The sequence below is a fragment of the Martes martes genome (genome assembly GCF_963455335.1).
Source record: "Martes martes genome assembly, chromosome: 13".
NCBI classification, from domain to species: Eukaryota; Metazoa; Chordata; class Mammalia; order Carnivora; family Mustelidae; genus Martes; species Martes martes.
Genome location: NC_137901.1, coordinates 84,228,743 through 84,250,526, shown reverse-complemented (window position 1 = coordinate 84,250,526; position 21,784 = coordinate 84,228,743). Strand labels below are relative to the sequence as shown.

At 42.9% G+C, this 21,784-nt stretch overlaps 1 protein-coding gene across 16 annotated transcripts in view; it reads right to left on the bottom strand.

The window, feature by feature from the left end:
* The window catches only part of ATXN2 (ataxin 2), a 113,572-nt gene extending 94,308 nt beyond the window's left edge, over positions 1-19,264 (bottom strand). For all 16 annotated transcript variants that reach the window (XM_080822111.1, XM_080822118.1, XM_080822115.1 and 13 more), the window contains exon 1: positions 18,795-19,264. In XM_080822111.1, coding sequence (XP_080678237.1) covers positions 18,795-19,006 — 212 coding nt within the window. In that variant the 5' untranslated portion in view covers positions 19,007-19,264. The remainder of the gene's footprint in view (positions 1-18,794) is intronic.
* Positions 19,265-21,784: the final 2,520 nt, after the last annotated feature.

Sequence of the window (21,784 nt, the reverse complement as noted above, 5' to 3'; positions counted from 1 at the left end):
GTTTTATAAAGGGTCAGCAAATGCTCTGTTTTTATATGTCCCAGGGTTTAATATATACACAAAAAAAGACTGTATGTGGCATGCAAAGCCCAAGTCATCTGGCTCTTCACTAAAAAAGCCTGCCAATCCCTAGGTTAGATCATGGAAAGGTGAAGAAGACCTTGGGCTTGGGAAGAGGGTGATTTCTGAACAAAAGGAGAGTTTAAGTCTAACAGCAAAAGGTAGGCTAGGTTAATCTGGTGGACAAAATTAATGTGTTGCAGTAATTAAGAATAAAATGTATGATCACCTAAAATGACGGTCTGGCCCATACACGTAACTGCAGCAGTAATTTCCCTGAAGTCAGCAATCATTTCCTCAACTATTAATCCTTTCTCTCTGGAAGACTAATGTGTGCTAAGTCTTATTTAGTGTGTCCTAGCCCCAGGGCTATGCAGCCTCTAACTTGACTAAGACAGGGAGAGTAGAGAAGTGGGTTCTACACTAATTTTCCTACAGAAACATCGTAAGTGGTGTTTGGGTTCTTAGTTCAAACCACAAACGCCTTCTCAACCCATGATATATACAATACTTAGTTCAAATTAATTATGGGTTACAACTGACAATCTGACAAAATAGGCAGGTGTAGAAAACTAACCACCATTTATAATACTGTTTTCAGATTTAAAAATCAAAGTCATGAACTTTTAGATCCAGATTCATTTATAAATATAACTGCCAGGACTAAGGCATGGATAACTGAAGCCATTTTATGGCTAACAATAATGACTGAATTGTTTTCATGGATTTTTATCGGTTTTGTCAAAGAGCTACACTAGACGCAGCAGAGCAGTTACTAAAAGCGAAAGCCCGCTCGCGGCCTCGGCAGGGAGGGCCGGGCGCCTCCACTTTCCCTCGCGCGCCCGGATGGCGGGGCTGGGTGCGGCGGGAGCAAGTGACCCCCAGGAAAGCCCGAGGCCTTCTCTGCACAAATTGTTTCCTCCGTCCGCGTAGCTCTTCACAAAGTTTTGGAATGTGATAGAGAAAAAGAAAAGACAGGGGCGCCTGCGTGGCTCAGTGGGTTAAAGCCTCTGCCTTCCGCTCAGGTCATGATCCCAGGGTCCTGGAATCGAGCCCCGCATCGGGCTCTCTGCTCAGCGGGGAGCCTGCTTCCCCCTCTCTCTCTGCCTGCCTCTCTGCCTACTTGTGATCTCTGTCAAATAAATTAATTAATCTTAGAAAGAAAGAAAGAAAGAAAAGAAAAGAAAAGAAAGACAAGACAGACATCTCCGCAAATTACTACAATAGTTTGCAACTTGCTACCTCCAACTGGGAATGTGGGTTTGGGGAAGGAGTGAGAACACTGATGCATAACAGTACTGGTGGCAGGAGGTAGAATGGCGGACTAAACCACCCATCCCTGCTTTCATGGAGCCAAGAGTTCACCGAGGATGCCTGACCCTGAGCAAATGACCACAGCGTATTAGAGCAACCAAAGAACCTAGAAAGAAAGAAGGAAAATTTCTCCCTCCCCCACCCCACGCCCCCTGACAGTTTGGTGACCTGCAAAGGGACCTTCGCTGGCTGGACACAGCTTCCCCCAGGGCAGCTGTAGCTGAGAATGCTGCAGAAGCCAGGCAAACAAGCTAGAGCTGGACAACTTGATATAAACTTCAAAGAAATCACCACAATAGCTCATGTACGGACAATCTTAATGCCTCCGCGCTACAGAAGGGTCACCAGAGACATTCGAACTGCCAACCAGAAAAATCTGTCAGGTTGCTGCTGTCCTTTCTCACTCCTTCTGAAGAGGTTTGGAGCCAGATATCTAAAAATCTTCTCCACTGGCTGTCTTCAGAACTCAGAAACTAGGAGTATAATCTTCTCCAGGCATTAACTGTTGTTTTCCTTTTGTTTCCATAGAAATGCTTATTAAATATCTAATTGCTTGCTTGCACATACCTAACTTTGGAAGTCCACCTGCATTTCTGCCTCCTAAAATGAGACACAACTGTTTAATTGAACTGGCCTATTCTCTGGACTAAGAGACTTGTCCAGTGAGATAGGGCGATTTACCAACTCAACTTACAAACTGTGGAAAGTTTCAAAGATGAGACTGAAGGGAACAGAATATGCCACTTTGACATGTAGATTATTTTAACTTGAAGGCAATCAAGTCTCAATCAAGTCTCAGTAGACTCAAGAAAAACTGACTGATGATGGCTAAAAGAAATCGCCTGAAAGAAATTTAGATGGGGAGCCTGGCCCAGAAAGAGAGTTTTTACCAGAGGGGCTTTTTTTAAATCTGAAAGACTTACCCACATGGCAGGGCCAACATCTGCCTAGGAAACATCTGCTCTTTTCATCTTCCTGCAAATTGCCCTCCTTCCCTTTGAAGCCCCAGCCCCATCTCTTTCCTCAGCTCAGGATGGCATGTGAGCCTCCATTGCCTGATTGCCTCTGAGTCTCATATTTTTGTGGGAGTTCCGTACCTACAAAATTAAATTTGGGGGTTTTTTCCTGTTAAATAAATAAATAAATAAATGCAAAAGTGCTTAAGTCTCACAGGCTTAGAATCTCAGCTTCATCTCTTCCTAGCTCTTGAACCTTGGGCAAGTTCCTTAATTTCCCTGAACTACCACTTCATCTGTAAAATGGATATGGCACTACCAACCTGACAGGCTGACCTATTCTAAGGAGTAAAGGATATAGACGGGTGCCTGGGTAGCTCAGTTGGTTAAGCGACTGCCTTCGACTCAGGTCATGATCCTGGAGTCCTGGGATCAAGCCCTGCATCGGGCTCCCTGCTTGGCAGGGTGTCTGCTTCTCCCTCTGACCCTCCCTCTTCTGATGCTCTATCTCTCTCTCTCTCATTCTCTCTCTCAAATAAATAAATATAATCTTAAAAAAAAAGAAGAAGTAATGCACTTGGCACGGTTCCTGAAACCTAATAGGTCCACGATAAATGGTAACTATCATTATATAAACAGAAAGTTCTCCATAAACTGTTTTCACATCACAGTTACCTAAACTTTTTTCAGAAAAATGGCTGCTGCTACTACTACTACCACCACTCAACTCAGAAATGCTAGCTTTTTCCTAACACATTTTATATAGGAAAAAAGTTTTTGTCAACAGGGGTTTTTATTCTCTAATCTTTCAGACTGGGTTAAAAATATGCAGACTTCCTATAACATTTACAGACTATAAACAACTAAATTCTGTATCCATCACAAATGCAAATTCCTCCCTTTCTTCTCCATTGTTCATCCTAAGGAGCCTCTGAAGTACATTTCTTCACCAGGTGAAGCAAATTCCTGGTCAATTAAAATAAGAAGCTAATTGTAATTTTCCTTAAATCCATAACCAGGGCCTTATGAGTGGCTCAGTTAGGCATCTGACTTCACCTCTGGTCACGATCCCAGGGTCCTGGTATCGAGCCTCACGTGGGGCTCCCTGATCAGCAGAGAGCCTGCTTCTCCCTCTCCCTCTGTCTGCTACTCCCCCTGCTTGTGCTCACTCTCTGTTAAGTAAATAAAATCTTTAAAAAAAAAAAAAAAAATCCAGGGTGCCTGGGTGGCTCAGTCTTTAAGCGTCTGCCTTCCACTCAGGTCATGGTCCTGGGATCATCAGGCTCCCTGCTCAGTAGGAAGCCTCCTTCTCCCTCTCCAATTCCCGCTGTTTGTGCTGCCCCTCTGTGTCTGTCTCTGTCAAATAAATAAATAAAATCTTAAAAAAGAAAAAATCCATCACCAGTTTTCTTCTCCTCTCACTTGCAGACCTTTTCAGAGATCCTAATACAACAATATTAAGTCATTCCAGTTTTGCCACTTTCTAGCAGAGTAAATTTAAACAGGTACTTAGCTTCTCTGGGCCTTACCTTCCTCACAGGTAAAATGGGACAGGGCAACAGGCTATCTAACAGGATTGTGTGATAACCAAGTAAGAAAAAAACATATGTATGTATACATGTATATATTTACATTAAGTATATATGCCCAAGTAGTAAAAGAAGCTCAAAGTGGGTTCCACTCAGTAATTTTTCCCCCTCCCTTTCAATTATAACCTTACTCAGCTTTCACAAGCTTAGACCACAAGGATTCTCAAACATACTGATTTCTATGACTAGCCAGTGGCTGCCCCTAAAGCATTAGGAGTAAAACATTAGCAACATACTAGACTACTGAGGCCCCTGGCTGGCTCAGTCCACAGAGCCTGGACTCTTGATCTCAGGGTTTTGAGTTCAAGCCCCATAGTGGACACAGAGCTTACTTAATTGAAAAAAATATATAGGGGCACCTGGGTGGCTCAGTGGGTTAAGCCTCTGCCTTCGGCTCAGGTCATAATCTCAGGGTCCTGGGATCGAGCCCCACGTCGGGCTCTCTGCTCAGAGGGGAGCCTGCTTCCCCCCTACCTCTGCCTGCCTCTCTGCCTACTTGTGATCTCCCTCTCTGTCAAATAAATAAATAAAATCTTTAAAAATAATAATAATAAATAAAAAAAATAAAAAATATATATATTAGGGGCGCCTGAGTGGCTCGGTGCTCTCAGGGAGTCTGCTTCTCTCCCTCTGCCCCTCACCCAACTCGTGCTCTTGCACTCACTCAAATAAATAAATGAAACCTTTAAAAAAATAAAATTTAAAAAATATTAGCTATTAAAAAAATACTAGACTACTCATAAGAGGGCCTATATTCTGATGAAAGCAGCGTGTTTTCCTCCCCTTATCTAAGAGACTTCCTTCCAAGAGGCAAGCATTAGCAACTCAAACATACCATGAGGAGGCAGTTAGAACTTTCTGCCTTGTCTTCCCCAACTAGAAGGTAAGCTCTAGGAAGGAAGAGACCTCATCTGGATTGATTACTACAGTATCCCCAGGGCCTGGAAAATGAGAAATTCTAAAGAATAGTTTTAACTAAGGTATGCCTATAAAACAAATAGCACGTTCCTTTTTGAGATGACAGCTATTCCTTGACAGAGTAAATTCATCTGCTTAACAATGAAACCCAGGCTCATACAGTCAATAAGGAATTTACCACTTATTAAGTATGCTAAGTTGTACAACGCGCTTGTCCCTGTCCTCAAGATGCTCTAAACCTAGAAGGCACTACAAATTCAGAAGCTCTTTTACTTCCAAACAAGTTAGAGCCCAAATAGTTCCTTTTCACCAAAGATGATATATAAATGGCAAACAAGCATGTGTAAGGAAGTTCAATATCATTAGGCAATAAAGAAATGTAAATTCAAACCACAATGAAATACCACTAGACTGGCTGAAATTAAAGATTAACATACCAAGTGTTCCCAAAGAATTAGAGCAATTAAAAAAATCTCATACACTGCTGAGGGGAATACAAAATAGGACAGGACTTTAACAGTTTGGCAATTACTTTTAAAACTAAATAAACACTTATCATACAACTCAGCAATCCCATTTCTATGTACTTACCCAAGAGAAATGAAATCGTCATGACCACACAAAACCTATACACAAATACTTATAGCAGCTTCATTCATAATAGCCAAAACTGCTAACAACGGTCCAACACTCGATGAACAAACTGTGGGGAAGAAACTACTATTACATGCAGTGACACAAATGAATCTCAACCCATTATTCTACATGAGAGAAGCTAATCACAAAAGGCTGTATACTGTATGATTCCATTCAAATGACATTCCAGAAAAGACAAAACTATGACAACAGGAAAAAGACCATAATTGCCAGGATTAGACAATGGGGACTGACGGGTAAGAGGCACAAGGAAACTTTTAAGTGACACTCTAACTGTGGTAGTGGCTCCACAGCTCTGTTTGTGAAAACTCAAGAGCTATACACTAAAAAGGGTGAACTTTATGTAAATCGTATTTTAATATAGCTAATTAAAATGCAACCTACCACAATAGAGAATAACTGTCTACCAACCTGAGCTAAACCACAGTATACTGAGCAACACATTTTTAAAATCTCTCGTGTATCATCCACATGTTTGGACAGGAAGAGGTTTTGAAGCTTACAGACCCAATATATGAACATTCTATTGGGCATCTTTTCCCAAAAGACAATCTTTTCTTCTTCTCCTTTTTTTTTTTAAAGATTATTTATTTATTTATTTGACAGAGAAAGAGAGAGAGAGAGAGAAAGAGATCACAAGTAGGCAGAGGTGGAGGGGGTGGGGGGGGTTAAGCAGGCTCCCTGCTGAGCAGAGAGCCCGATGTGGGACTCGACCCCAGGCCCATGAGATCATGACCTGAGCTGAAGGCAGCGGCTTAACCCACTGAGCCACCAAGGCGCCCCAACCTTTTCTAAAAAACCTTCTTAGTGTCATGGGAGCCACCTGAGATCCTGTACTCAATGACCGTGAACCTGTAACACTATCTGCAAGTCCTGACACAAGTTTCAGCAGCACTTTAACTACTTTAGCCTTCTCCCAAATCAGCATGGTTAGCTGCAACCTTCCAAGTTTTCCCATTTCATCCATTAATTATCTTTATTTTTGGCTGATCATTACTGACTAAACCATGGTACTTGTCGTTCTCTGTCCTTCAGAATAATTCATCCTGTCCCCAGCCATCATTTTCCTACTAATTTTTTTAAAATCTCTCATTACCTTAAGTTTACTTATTTAAGTAATCTCTACACCCAATGCAGGGCTTGAACCACACTGACATCAAAAGTCACGTGCTCTGTTGACTGAGCCAGCCCAGGTGCCCCAATCTCTCATTTCTACCATAATTAAATGTTTTCTTCTGACTGGCATTGTCAATACTGCTGCTGCACTTCTTGAAAATGACAGCTTTAGGAACAATAAGTATAAACACAGAGAATTTAAAAACATCAGGCATGGCTGACTATGAAATGACCACAGTCATAAATAACCTCCCCCTCCAAAAAAACCCACCCATCTGCTGGTAGACTTAACCCACTTTTGTTCTGGGCAGTAGCTATGCTACCATCTGATTTCATTCTAAAGAGAGTTTGTAAGAGGAGAAGCTACTGCACTTAAATATAAGGCACTATGCATTCAATACCACGGGAATGATACCTGCCAAAAGCTTTAGCAGCACAGGAGAAACCACATTTTCCAAAGGTAAATATGGTAAGATACTACGAGAGAAGATCTGGGCTAAGCCATTAAAGACCTATGCTGAAGAGGATGAGAGGACTACATTGGCATAATTTGATTTATGCTGGAGAATAAATACAGTGTGCAGTCTGCAGAGGGACTTGGCAGGCCAAAGAGTCTGGATTCGATTCAGCTAGTAATGAGAGCCACTGAAAGTTTCTCAGTAGTAAGTGGGTAAGTGAAAGATGTTTGGGGGAGATTCTTATGGGTATGGACTATGGAAGAAGTATCTGGACATGAAGAGACCAAATGGGAAGCCTGCTAGGCTCCAGGCAGCAGATAACGTCTGGTGCCCATGATGTAGACTCCCCTCACCACTTCTATCCACATTTCTTCCCTAAGGCCAAAAGAAATCTCAGAATCCTCTGCATAGGGCACCTGGGTGGCTGACATGAGCTAAAGGCAGAAGCTCATATCATAATCCCAGGGTCCTGGGATCGAGTCCTCCCTGCTCAAGCAGGGAGTCTGCTTTCTCCTTCTACCCCTCCTCCCACTCATTCTCTCAATCACTCTCTAATAAATAAATCATTAAAAAAAAAAAAAGACAAATCCTCTACATAACATTCCAATCAGAACTGGCCTATCAGGTAAAACCTACTTGCCATGCAGAACAAGTATCAGAAATGGATAGTCACAGAAGAAAGGAAAAGAATCCCTGGCAGAAACAATAGATGAAATTCATTTATTGAGAACTAAAGAGTGCACATGGCTGGCTCAGTCAGTTAAGCATCCAACTCTTGGTTTCAACTCAGGTCATGCTTTTAGGGTCCTGGGATCAAGTCCAAGTCAGGTCAGGCTCTGTACAGAATCTGCTTGGGGTTCTCTCTCTCCCTCTCCTCCTTCCCCCTCTCAAGCGCTCCTTCTCAAATTTTTTTAAAAGGAGGATTAAAGACACACTTTCACTTGAAACATGACAAAACAAGAGCAAAAGTAGAGTAGAGCCTTTGCTAACTCAGCAAACTTCAGAAATGATTTTTTTTTTTTTTTGGATAAGTGAATCTTTTCTTAGATTACTGAATAAACACCCAATTTTAAAGATAAGTCTTAAGAAACATGTTATAGGGGCACCTGGGTGGCTCAGTGGGTTAAAACCTCTGCCTTCGGCTCAGGTCATGATCCCAGAGTCCTGGGATCGAGCCCCGCATCGGGCTCTCTGCTCCACGGGGAGCCTGCTTCCCCCTCTCTCTCTGCCTGCCTCTCTGCCTACTTGTGATCTCTGTCAAATAAATAAATTTTAAAAATCTAAAAATATATATATTAAAAAAAAAGTAACATGTTATATTAGGGGCACCTGGGTGCCCAGCTGATTAACTGTCTGTCTTCAGACAGGCTCCCTGATCAGCAGTGGGAAGCCTGCTTCTCCCTCTTCCTCTGCTTCCCCACTCCATGAGCACGTGCTCGCTCTCTCACTCTAAGAAATAAAATATTTTTTAAAAACTGCATATTAGTATCACTATATCATACACCTGAAACTAATATTACACTGTAGGTTAACTAACTGGACTTTAAATAAATTTTTTAAAATGTTATCCTAGAAAGAAAAGGGAACAAGATTCCTGGCAAATAAGCTCTGTGGCCTTGGTTTCCTCACCGGTAAAGAAAAATAAGAACTAAAAATCCACCTGGGCCAGTTTCCAGCTCCAAATCTGTATGATCCTAAAATACTGAGTGCTTTCCATGTACCAAGAATGGAATGTAGGGGCACCTGGGTGGCTCAGTGGGCTAAAGCCTCTGCCTTCGGCTCAGGTGATGATCCCAGGGTCCTGGGATGGAGCCCCGCATCAGGGTCTCTGCTCAGCAGGGGGCCTTCTTCCCTTCCTCGCTCTCTGCCTGCCTCTCTGCCTACCTGTGATCTCTGTCAAATAAATAAATAAAATCTTTAAAAAAAAAAAAAAGAATGGAATGTAATAAAAACCCAGTATCTCAATTTTTAAGGAAGGTATTTTTTTTCTCCTTTTTTAGAAAGATTTAATTGGGGCACCTAGGTGGTTCAGTGGGTTAAGTGGCTGCCTTCAGCTCGGGTCATGATCCCTGGACCCTGGGATTGAGCCCTGCATCCGGCTCCCTGCTCAGCAGAGAGAGACAATCTCAAGCAGGCTGAGCACGGAGCCCCCAGTGGGTAGGGGTAGCAGGGGGACCTGGGACTTGATCCCAAAACCCTGAGATCATAATCTGAGCTCAAACCAAGAGCTTAACACCCAACCGACTGAGGCACCCAGGTGCCCCCTCTCCTTTTAATAAGTGTCATAAATAAAAAGTTTTTAATAAAAAAACTGAGACTAAGAGTAAGTGATCTGCCACAATTATTCAAACAGCTCACCACTTCTAAGGGCCAATGACTGTTTCAACAGAAAGACTGTTTCTGCCCTCACTGCTCTTAAATTTTAGTTACCAAGGGGTGAACCTTGATTCTGGCGTAGACTGGGGTTACCAGAAAAATAAAGGATGCCCCCATTAAATCTGAATTTCAAATAAATGAATAGCTTTGTTCCATGCCATTTAGGACACATTTATACTTTAGTATCAGTCACTGTTGATCAGAAATTCAAGTTTAGCTGGGCATCCTATATTTTTACTTGCTAAATCTGGCAACCCTAGCAGAGACTTAACTATAAAACCCTTCCTCAGTCCTTTTACTACATCTTAGTGCTCTAAAATATTACAGTTTATATCACAACACAGTACATATACGTTAAGTCAAACAGTTCTTTAAAACCATTCTTACCTCTAAGAGTACAATGCATTCCAGTATCTTCTATTCTTTTTCATTTTTCTAAAAATGCTTGTCACGACTCATTAAAGTGATTTTTACAATTTATTAGGGGGTCCTGATGTCCAGCTCGAAAAATACTTCTTTGAAAAATATGAAAAACAATTTACCTTTGTGTCGAGTCACTATTATAAGCCCATCAACTAACTATATTGTGCTATAAAATAGTAATGCCTCAGGCTGAATGCCTATAGAAGGCATACAGCTATAACCTTAGAGTCAAATGGTATACTTTGAGTTCTTTTGTGTTTTTTATAGTTTTCCAATCTCTTCACTTTTTGTCACACAATTAGTATTTCTTATTGCTGTCAATATGTTTGCCTCTAAATGTGCCCCTTTCTGGGGCACCTGGGTGGCTCAGTCAGTTAAGTGTCTGACTTGATTTCAGCTCAGGTCACCATCTCAGGGTCTTGAGAATAAGCCCTGTGTCAGGTTCCCCACTCACAGAATCTGTTTGTCCCTCCCCGTCTCTCAACTAAATAAACTCTTTAAAACAGAAGGAAATAAGTTTTGGGGCGCCTGGGTGGCTCAGTGGGTTAAGCCGCTGCCTTCGGCTCAGGTCATGATCTCAGGGTCCTGGGATCGAGTCCCACATCGGGCTCTCTGCTCAGCAGGGAGCCTGCTTCCCTCTCTCGCTCTGCCCGCCTCTCTGTCTACTTGTGATCTCTGTCAAATAAATAAATAAAATCTTAAAAAAAAAAAAAGGAAATAAGTTTTATTTCTCTATTGCTGGCAATCTGTAAATCAAAAATGCAAGCTATGTAAAATCATGTGTAAAGTAAAAGCAAATAAAACTCTGAAAGAGGCCCTGAAGAGCTCCCCTTTCTGTAATCTACACAAACTTCAATGTAAAAACCATAGGTCTTTACCTAATTGCAAGTGTGTTTCAGGAATGAAAATAGGTAACTACACACTGTCCACAAAAACGATTTTTGGGGGAAAAAAATGATTTTGAGCCCCAAAGGAAAAATGCACAATTTGGTTCAAAACTAACCTTTCCCTTCTTTTTAAACTAAAACTATAATCAAGATTAATTTTGCTTATTTACAAGATTACTATTAAGAATATTATTTAATAATTCATAAAACCAGTAAGAACATAAAGTGGTAATCAAAAATATTTGACCACTGACAAAACTGTCAAGTACGACATTCTACAGTTCTTATATGCTTACTAAAAATCAGCTACATTCATTTATAATTACATCACAGACAAGTTTCATACCACAAAGTGATAGGATTTACAAAGCCATTATAGAATGCCATTTTATCCAGTTTCCAAAATGCAGTTAGCTATTAATCATGGCATGAAATTGCTATTTTATAGACCTTCAAGGCTCATAATATAAGCAATCTACACCACAGTATTTTTAAATTAAAAGGGATTTCCAATTTTCACATGACAACTGCAAACAATTTTCAGCAAATAAAATCTAAGGCTAATAGTTGTGGCAAATTTTCACTTTTTTTCTTTTTTAAAGATTCCATTCATCCATTTGACAGAGAAAGCACAAGAAGGGGGAGTGGCAGGCAGAGAGAGAAGCAGGCTCCCTGCAGAGCAAGGGCAGGCTGATGTGGGACTCAGTCCCAGGACCCCAGGACCCCAGGATCATGACGTGACCTAAACCGAAGGTAGTCACTTAACCAGCTGAGCCACTCAGGTGCCCAGTTGTGGCAAATTTTCATAAGCAACCACAGATTCATAGTAATACTAAACTATTAAAAATAACAAAACCAAAGGGGAGGGGGCGCCTGCGTGTTCAGTGGGTTAAAGCCTCTGCCTTCGGCTCAGGTCATGATCTTGGGGTCCTGGGATGGAGCCCCGCATCGGGCTCTCTGCTCAGCAGGGAGCCTGCTTCCACCTCTCTGTCTACCTGCCTCTCTGCCTGCTTGTGCTCTCTCCCCCTGTCAAATAAATAAATAAAATCTTTTAAAATAGTAATAATAATAATAAAACCAAGGACTTAACATTTAAGTAGATTTCATGCCACATATGTACAAAATTGCATGTATCTTCCAAAAAGATAAAAAACTAGACTTCCTATTTCACTGAGCCAAACTTCAAGGTTACAAAAAGATACCCTGAAGGTTGACTGTGAATGTCGTATTCTTTAAAATATACAGGATAGGGCGCCTGGGTGGCTCAGTTGGTTGGGCAACTGCCGTTGGCTCAGGTCATGATTGTGGAGTCCCAGGATCCAGCCCCACATCAGGCTCCCTGCGAGGCAGGGAGTCTGTTTCACCCTTTGACCGTTCTCCTCTCATGCTGTCTCTCTCTCATTCTCTCTCTCAAATAAATAAACAAATAAATAAATAAAATTAAAATACACACCATAACTTTATTTAGGTCTATGTCTGCATTTATTTAAAGAGAAGAATATAATAAAATGCTACAAATAAGTTGTTTTGGTCAAGTCCCCCAACTTTTCAAAGCTTAGGGGTTTTTCCCTTCCACTTTAAGATTTTCTGTTATTTCTTCCTGCTCTAAAATTCTAGTTTTAGGAGGAAAATATTTTAAAAGACAGACAATATATACTCTTGAAGCTGCAACAGTATGTACCATATGATTCCATTTTGTTTATTCTATATATGTTCACAAAGAGTCTGAAAAGATGAGCTCCAACCTTCCAACAATAGTATGTCAAAGGAAAGATTGTGGGTGATTTTAAAGGAGTTTTGGCTTTGTTTTTCTGATTCTCTGTACTCTTTTCTACAATGAGTATTTAAAGCTTACTGTTTTTCAAATTACAAGACAGAACTTTCATATACAGATAAGGCAGTACCTGTACAAAGACCATTTATCAAATTTTTTTATTTTAAAGATTTATTTTTGCGCATGCACAAGAGAGAACACAGGTGCACAAGCAGCGGGGAGGGACAGAGGGAGAAGCAGACTGCCCGCTGAGCAGGGAGCCTGACAATGGGGGCTTGGGCTCCATCCCAGGATGAAGGCAGACACTTAACTGACTGAACCACCCAGGCACCCTCTCTATTAATTTCAAGAATAAATCTGTTCTGTTGAATCAACATGGATGGACTTAGAAGGTATTATGCTAAGTGAAAATAAGTCAGACCAAGAAAGACAAATACCATATGATTCCACCCCTTACATGAAATCTTAAAAAAAAAAGAATGAACAAAAAGCAGAATAAGAACTATAAATACTGAGAACTGATGGTTGCGGAGGGTGGGGGAGCAAAATGGGTGAAGGGGAGGAGGAGATAAAGTCAGTCACTGGAGTACAAAGAGCATAAGGAATACAGTCAATGATATTTTAATAGTGATGTAATGGGACAGATGATAGCTGTACTTGTGGTAAACATAGCATAATGCATAGATTTATCCAATCACCAAGTTCTACACCTCAAACTAATGTAACATTGTATATGTCAACTATACTCAAAAAAATAAGAAGGTCAAAAAAAAAAAAGAGAAGAAATCTGTTCTGGACACTGGTTCAAGTACATCTCTTCTCTCCATTATACTACAGGCAGCTTAAGATCTGCTGAAGATCCACAACCACGTTCTATACATATCTTCAAGTCACAAAGCCTGAAATCTTATATATATACATATATATACATATATATATGACATAAAAATCTCTTGAATTAATTGGTGTTTTAAATAACAGGAAAGCGGTTTATGACACCACTCCTACAAAACTGCAGATCTGCTTTGTTTGGCAAGCACCTCAATGGAGACTACTACTATTCTACATAGAACATTTATCTTCAAAAGCAGAAGAAATTCTTTTTGAGTAGAAAAATATACTTTAAGGATATCAAAAAACACATTAAGATGCAGCTCAACCTATCCTAAGTAATTCTAGTAAAGGTCACACATTCAAAGGTGCCTACATTACAGATTCTAGATTTGGATGCTACAACCTTTCAAAGGCTTGATACCAGCTTCACAGTCACTGATAAGTCAATCTTCTGATAAAAACATCCCTATTTTTGAAGTCTAGCTATCTAAGCAGGCAAAAAAGACTCAAGAGGAAAGAGCACCCTACTTTTATTTTAGTAACATTCTTGCTAAAATATGAAAAAGACCACTGTACTGACCTCTTAAAATCAAGGTATGATAACAGTCATAAATGACCCAGATGTGCTTCAAAAACAAAAAAACAAAAACAAAAACAAGTACTTTCACTTAAAAAGATACAGTAGCAGTCAGGCCTGTTAATCAACTATATTGCAGCTGAAGTTACTACAATCATTTGAAATAGCTACAAAAACAGGGTTTTGTTCAGGCTCAACTCTTTACATATCAAAACACTATCACTATCTATCCAAAACGGAAAACTACAACTCCAGGAAAAATATCTTATAGAGACTAAAAATCCCTTTCAAGGTATAAAAACACACTTTGCCACAGTGAAAATAAATTCTAACACTGCTGTAGCTACACAGAACAACAATAAAAAAATTAGATCCTCCTTTAAGTCGAAACATATGGCTATTAAATAACTATGATATGAGTTAACATCCCTCGTGTAAAATCTGTAAAATTATAACTGTCTAATTAGACACGGAAAATACAAACTTAACATTTAACCAAAAAAGGAACACCGTAACTGACACCATTAATGCTTTGACTTTTCAAAATGCAAAATCTTTAAGCAACTATAGGATTACTTTTTCTGACAAAGACTGATACAGGTTTTTGCCCAATCCAAAAAACTCTATTTTCTTTAGGTACTTAGGATGAAAATTAAGTCAATTAGGTTAAAATACATAAGTCCATTAGAAAAACAAAAATGTACAGCTTTTAATAGCCATGTACAGCTTACCTCTGAAGACTTCCACTGTCAATTAACTTTTCTGGTCCAACTGCAAATGTGGTTATTATCAATACCCACATAAAAGAAAAAGTTAACAAAGGATGATACAGTTTAAACCTTCTAAGCCACAAATGGGACCATATGACTGACTAGTCTAGAGTTAAAGCAAATGGCTAACTACTTCACCATCAAAACTCTGCTCTGCTCCAAGAAGCCTCCCCAATCCACTTAAAAGTGCAACCCACTCCCTTCCTTCACATTCTCATATTATATCCTTAATCTGCTCTCCCCTAATCCCATAGCTCTTACCGAATATCATACATAGTTTGCTAATTTAATGTCTCAATTAATGTCTGACTCATCATGTTAGAATGGAAACACGAGGAGAGCAACTATCTTTTTGTTTTATTCATTGGTACATCCCATACACTTGTTAACTGCCTGTACATGGATTTTCAATAAATTTCTGTGTGTCGATGTTTTAGGCTCTTCTAGAATATATTTAAAGAGACGAATGTCTCGCAGATTCTTAAATGAAAACTTACAATAAATTGCAGCATAATTTCGAAGTTGCAATGCCTTAAAAGAAAGAAGCAGTGAAAGTACTAAGCTGAAAATGACTAAAGTAAGTTTCTACTCACATTTAATCCTGTATCCAAAGACATTCTAATGTTGTATTATTTAGGTTTAGGAATGGGTAACAGAATGGGTAAACCCATTATTTTTTTTAAATAGGAAAGGGAATGTGGGAGAGGAAGAGATATAGGTTAGCCAGTGATAATTCCCAACAGTGCCATGAAATTATATAAAAGTCAACAAAAGTGACTTGGTCACAGGCTAACAGCTAATAAAAAATACTTTTAGATGAATGAGGGAGATTAACAACAGCAAAAGCTTCAGAACAAGTTTCTCAGGACTTTCATTCCTCTACTTAGAAAAGTATGAGCACAATAGTTAAACCATGTATCCTCATTAGTGTTAACAGTTACTGTTTTCAAAGCATCTTCCCTTATATTATTTCATTAAGTCCTCAGAGAAACCAAATTCAAACTCAAGTATAAATAATCAGGTAGCTAACAAAAGTACTTAATAATGTATTCACTTGACAGTAAATGCAACTTTTCCCTTGAAAATGCCCCACAGTGTCTGACAAACCATTCTATAGAAGAACCACCTTCCTGGCAATGGAAACTAACACAAGTCTTCTCAAGAGTAATATGGCACAGCTAGCAAGAGCCATAAAAACCTTGAAGCCCTTTGACCCAGTAAAACCACTCCTGGGAACTTTCTCCAAGGCAATAATTAGACTAAAGCCAAAAGCTATTAGTATAAAGATGTTTAGTGTACCACTATAATAATAAAGACATGGACACCCAAATCCCAAGAGTTGGTTAACCAAAAACCTAAAGAAAATTTATATTACATGCTGAACAGAAAAACACACACACACACACACACAAAAAAAAAAACACGAAATAACATGCACAATCATTAAAACTACATAAAAATGAAAAGGTAAAAACCAAAGCAAGATTTTGATTAACAGACTTTAATATCATGGGTATGTTGTTCTAAGAGAAAACAGTAACCTTCTAAAACATATGATAATTTAAGGCAGAATAAATTTTTGAAAGCCATTTAAAAAAAACCAGTATTTTTTAAAAAGTCAAACATAATGAAATGTTATTTAAAGAAAACATGTGAATTTCTTGACTTTCAAGAATATTTTACTATCTCTAAACACGTCAAACCCAATGCTGCATTTTCTTTCTTTACCCCTGGCCTCAGGGACATATTTTAACTGCTGATACACACAAACATGTGTAAGGAGACCTTAAAAACTGTAACCAGTTTACAAAGAACCCAGCAGCAGTGGTTCAAAATCCAAAAGAACTCTACGTGAGATGTATGTAATAAAAGTACACATTATATGAATCCAATAAACAGAACTTCACATATCTATCAAAAAGAACACGGGCAAGAATTCATGTCTCAAATGAAAGAACTTAAAGCAAAGAAGAACTTAAATTAATCTTAAATGTAAAGCCTCAAAGAACAGAAAAGGCTCTTTGGTACTAAAACATTCCAAATATTTTTGATCATTCAAGCCACTTTGGAACAGATTATGATTTTGAAGCCTAAGGAGAGCGGTCGCAACCTAAAGCCTAAGTTTTAATTTCTAATTGTATGAACAAGTTGAATATATCTGCCAAATCTCTATGATACCTAAGAAGAAAAATACCGTGGATCCTTTTCTGTAAAAAATTAGGTACAAAATTTGTCCATTTTTCACGTGGATGCCACTGAAAAAGGGAAACTGAAGTTACAGAATCCTAAGTGGAAAGAGCTGGGAAAATAAGCACTTTATCTGAACTAGTTGGGGTAAGGTTAACGTTTGAGGGTGGTTCAGAGAAAGGACAACTGTGAAGGGGAGGTAGGGCAGAAGTAAAAAAAAAAAGAACACCAAAAACAAAAAACACAATGTTCGCCCTTCCCCCCTTGATTCAAGCAGGATTCCTTACAAATCAGCCCTGATTCATCTTGAAGGGTAACTTCTCGGGCCATAAATGAAAATTCTTTGGAAATGGATCGCTGAAAACCTGTTTTCAAACAAAACTCAGTGCGTGGAAAAAAAAAAATCCCCTATCCCACCTTCTGAAGCCCAGGATGTCTATTTCCGGAGGACCCTCGTCACTGACTGCCAACCCCGCCTAGGTCTAAGGGAGGCAAGGCAGTGCCGAACACGGATGGGCTCGGGGCACAGGGGAAATAGACTTGGGTGCCCTTGGTGAGCTCTGGCGGCACTTCCCAAGTTAAGGACACTGGCCACAATGGAACGGAGTCTATTGACATTTGCTGCCCCGTTTGAACACTAAGCATTTTCTTAGTTCGTGAAATACGAACTGTCAACCACCACCACCCCCCACACACACACCCTCCCCAACAGGCCTTCCCGCACAAACACACCCTCCAAAGTCAGACCCGGTTAGAGAGGCAGCACACGGCCCCCAGTCCCTACCACAAGCCTAGGTTTATGGGGAAAGAGGAGACGACGCAAGTAAACACCCGCATTTCTGCTTTCAGGAACCCCACCAGGTCTCCTGCTGCAATCCCTCTCCCCTCGAAATTCTACGAATTGGGGCGGGGGTTGGGGAAAATACGCAGCGTGCCCGCTCCTTGCCACCATCATCCCCCTCTGTCCCCGATCTGGCCTGGACTTCTGACGCACGCCTGGGTCCGGCCCTCGCCCACCACTATTCAAAGGCGCCTTCTCGGCCTCGGAACAGCATTGCGGATCGGCCACCACCCGCGGCTGAGAGGCCTTGCGGGGGAAGGAGGGAGGCCGGGAGCGGGCCGGGCACTCCCCACCCCTTCCTCAGGTGGGGGAGGGCGGAACGCTGCAGGAGACTGCACAGAGCCCCACGATTCCTGGAGTTCTGGAGCCCCCGCCGCTACCTCACATTTAAATGGGGGAGGGGAGCGGGGACCACTACCCACCCACCTCAATCCGGTTCTTCGAGCTTTCCCAGGGCAGGGGAGTGGGGTGATTACGCACACCAGACAGACCCTAACGATTCCAGATGAGCCCCGTGGCGGCCCCTTTAACGGACAGGGGGGGACGCTGCCCTAACTTTCCCCCTCCCTTGTTATTCCCCAAAGGGGGAGTTGGCAAGTTTCGGGAGACTGAACCAAAACCTAAAGACCATTCCACGTTAATATTTAAACGCGGGGGGGGGGACGGGGGGGCGCTGCCCAAGCATCCCCTCCACGTTGGGGCTAAAGGAGGTACAGGGGCTGACAATTAGTGAGACCTGTAAATCCCTCCCGAACACTTAAATGGAGAGGGGGAGGCTGCCCAGTCCTTCCATCTTGACCGTTTGGGGGAGGGGGTGGGGATGTTGCAGGAGGCTGGACACGACCTGACATTCCCGAAGGGACCCCGCAGCGCCCCCCACCCAAACCTCCGGGCTCCAGGGGGGAGCGGGAGCCCCACCCCCACTGCGGGCCCCCAGCCCACCCCACCAAGCCGGCCGGTCACAGGGCGGGGACGACGGTGTGGGCCGCGGGGGAGGGGACAGGAGGCCTGAGCTCGTCCAGGCCCGGAACGGAGAGGACTGGGGCGCGACACCCACCTGCCCAGGCCGGGCCGCCCGCCGCCTGCGCTCCCCGGCCCCGAGGAGGAGGAAGCCACCGCCGAGGACGACGAGACTGAGGACGGCGACGGCGCGGCGGCGGGCGACGTGAGAAGGCCGCCGCTGCCGCCGGGCTTACGGGCATTGGCGGCCGCGGGCGGCGGCTGCTGCTGCTGCTGCTGCTGCTGCTGCTGCTGGGGCTTCAGCGACATGGTGAGGGGCCCATACACCGGCCCGCACGCCGGGCGGGGACAGCCGGGAGCCGGGCGCGCCGAGGAGACACCGGAGCGCGGTGGGGACGCACGGGCGCCGAGCGGGGAGGCGCGGGATGGCGCGGCCGGGGGGGCGCCCGGGCCGGCTAGGGGGAGAAGGAGGACGACGAAGGGGCGGGGAGGCCCGCCGAAACCGAGGAGCCGCCGGGAGCCGGGCAGAGACGCGCCGCCGCCGTTGCCGTTGCTACCAAAACAGTCTGAGGCGGAGGGAGGCGAGCGCTGCCCGGAGGGAGGGGGGCCGGGGCCGGGCGGGGGAGGGGCGGCGGAGGGATACGGGCCCGGAGCCGCGCCGCCGCCGCCGCCCCGCCCGCCCCGCCGCGCCGGCCGCGGGAGCGAGCGCCGCCCGGGCCACCTGGCCGCGGCGAAGCGGCGTGGCTCGATGGCCGCTGCGGGGCCCCGAGGAGCTGCGGCCGCCGAGCGCATCGGGGGTCGGGCACACAGAGGCGCCGCGTGGCGATGCTGGGTGGGCGCGGTGGTGCGGAACGGGGACTCTTTACCGGAAGTCGGAAGGGTCGGACGGAAGCAGAACGTGAGACGACCCCGGGGCCGGGAGGGACACGTGAGGAGCGGGCGCCGCGCTGGGCTGCGTTCGCGGGGGTCGGGTGAGGGCCCGGCTCGCGGCCCTGCCCGGATCCGCCCTCCTCGAGGCGGGTCTGCCCTTCGGGAGGGCGTGTCTGTCTTCGCCCTCAGGGCCGGCCTAGTCTAGAGGACGGGAGGGAAGCGTTTCTTCCCCGCCCCCCAGTAATCCTTCGGCGTCCTCAGAGTACTGGGAGAGTCCGTGTTTACCCCCACCTGATGCAACCTCGAACGTGGACTGCGAGTCCCTTCAGGGCGGAGACTCTGTCTTGCTACGTAAGAAGCATCTAGAACACAAGCATCCCATAGTTGTCTTTGTATCCCCAGCACCTGGCACACAGTAGGTTCTCACCGCGTCACTGGATGTCTAAAATGAAGGCAGACCCTTTTTTCCCTTGCCAAGACTAACAACGAGGTTGGAGTCGAGCAACCTCTCGGGGCCACCTACATCTGGTTACCTTTTCCCCACTTTTTTCCACCCCAGCACACAGGAGCCAGAAAACTCTTTTGGGTATCTGACCTTCATTTGAACCCATTTTCCCTCACTTGAACTTCTTTCTTTCCTCATTCATGAGACTCAAAAGGAAATGTACGTGATTGGTAGAGCTATGGATAATGGGGTCTCCCTCGGTGGAGACAGAACAGACCTCACAAGAATGTGTGAACTTTAGACCTTGGCCCCTTTAGAAGTTTTACTTTAACTTAGATTGCTAGCCAGCACAGTAGTCCGTTTTTTAAATGTGTGGCAATTAAACTGGAAGCTAATAGCTTTTTTTTTAAGTGAAGAATCGAGGTTTTTGTTTTTTGGTTTTTGATTTTGTTTTTTAAGTAAAATTGTTAAGGAATCTGACCAGAATTGTCAGATAAAGACATTAAAAGAAAAAAAGAAAAAAAAAAAAAAACCCTTGGAGAATGATTAAACCACAAGTATACAGGAGCCAAATTGAAATTAATCTCCCAGATAGTCCAGGCAAAAATTAACATTAATTCTGCAAATACTTGAAAATAGGAAGTCAGCTTTATCTCCCAACTGAGGTAAAAAGGTTGAGAAGAAAAAAGAAAAGTATTATTTTAAACCAACAGTTGCAAAATCCTTTAAAAATTAACCCAAAGGAAATTGAGATTAAAAAACCAGGAGAGGGGTCCCTGGGTGGCTCAATCGATTAAGCCTCTGCGTTCAGCTCAGATCCTCAGGGTGGTGGGATCAGTCCTGCTCAGCCTGGACTGAGAACGCTTTCCCTCTACCCTGCCCCTCCGCCCTCTCATTCTCTCCCTCTCAAATAAATAAAATCTTTAAAAAAAAAATTTTTTTAAGGACTATAACAAAAATACATCAACTTTCTCTGGTTTAATGATTTGATAGTTAACCATATCAGGAAACATGATCCCAGAATTCAATCTTAGGACCAAACTGCAGACAGGTGGGAGATAAAAGAGACGTTGAATAAGAAAACCTGAAGTTGACAGCTGAACTTAATTTCATTTAGGCTGAGAAAGTTTTACCCACTATCATTTAAAATATATTTAATAATTAGGGGCACCTGGGTGACTCAGTCGTTAAGCGTCTGCCTTCAGCTTGGGTCATGATCCCAGGGTCCTGGGATCGAGCCCCCACATTAGGCTCCCTGCTCAGCGGGAAGCCTGCTTCTCCCTCTCCCGCTCTTCCTGCTTGTATTCCCTCTTTCACAGTCTCCCTCTCTGTCAAACAAATAAAACATTTAAAAATACATATATATATTTAATAATTTATTGAGGTATAATTTACATATTATAAAATTTACCCAGGGGCGCTTAGGTGGGTCAGTGGGTTAAAGCCTCTGCCTTCGGCTCAGGTCATGATCCCAGAGTCCTGGGATCGAGCCCCGCATCGGGCTCTCTGCTCAGCAGGGAGCCTGCTTCCCCCTCTCTCTCTGCCAGCCTCTCTGCCTACTTGTGATCTCTGTCAAATAAATAAATAAAATCTTAAAAAAAAATTTACCCATTCTGTATACAATTAATGATTCTCAGTAAATGCATAATTATGTAACCATCGCCATTAATTTCAGGACATTTCGATCACCCCAAAAAGATCCTTATACCCATTAGTAGTTACTCCTGGTTCCCATTCTCAGCCCCAGCAAACATTAATATATTTTTAATACA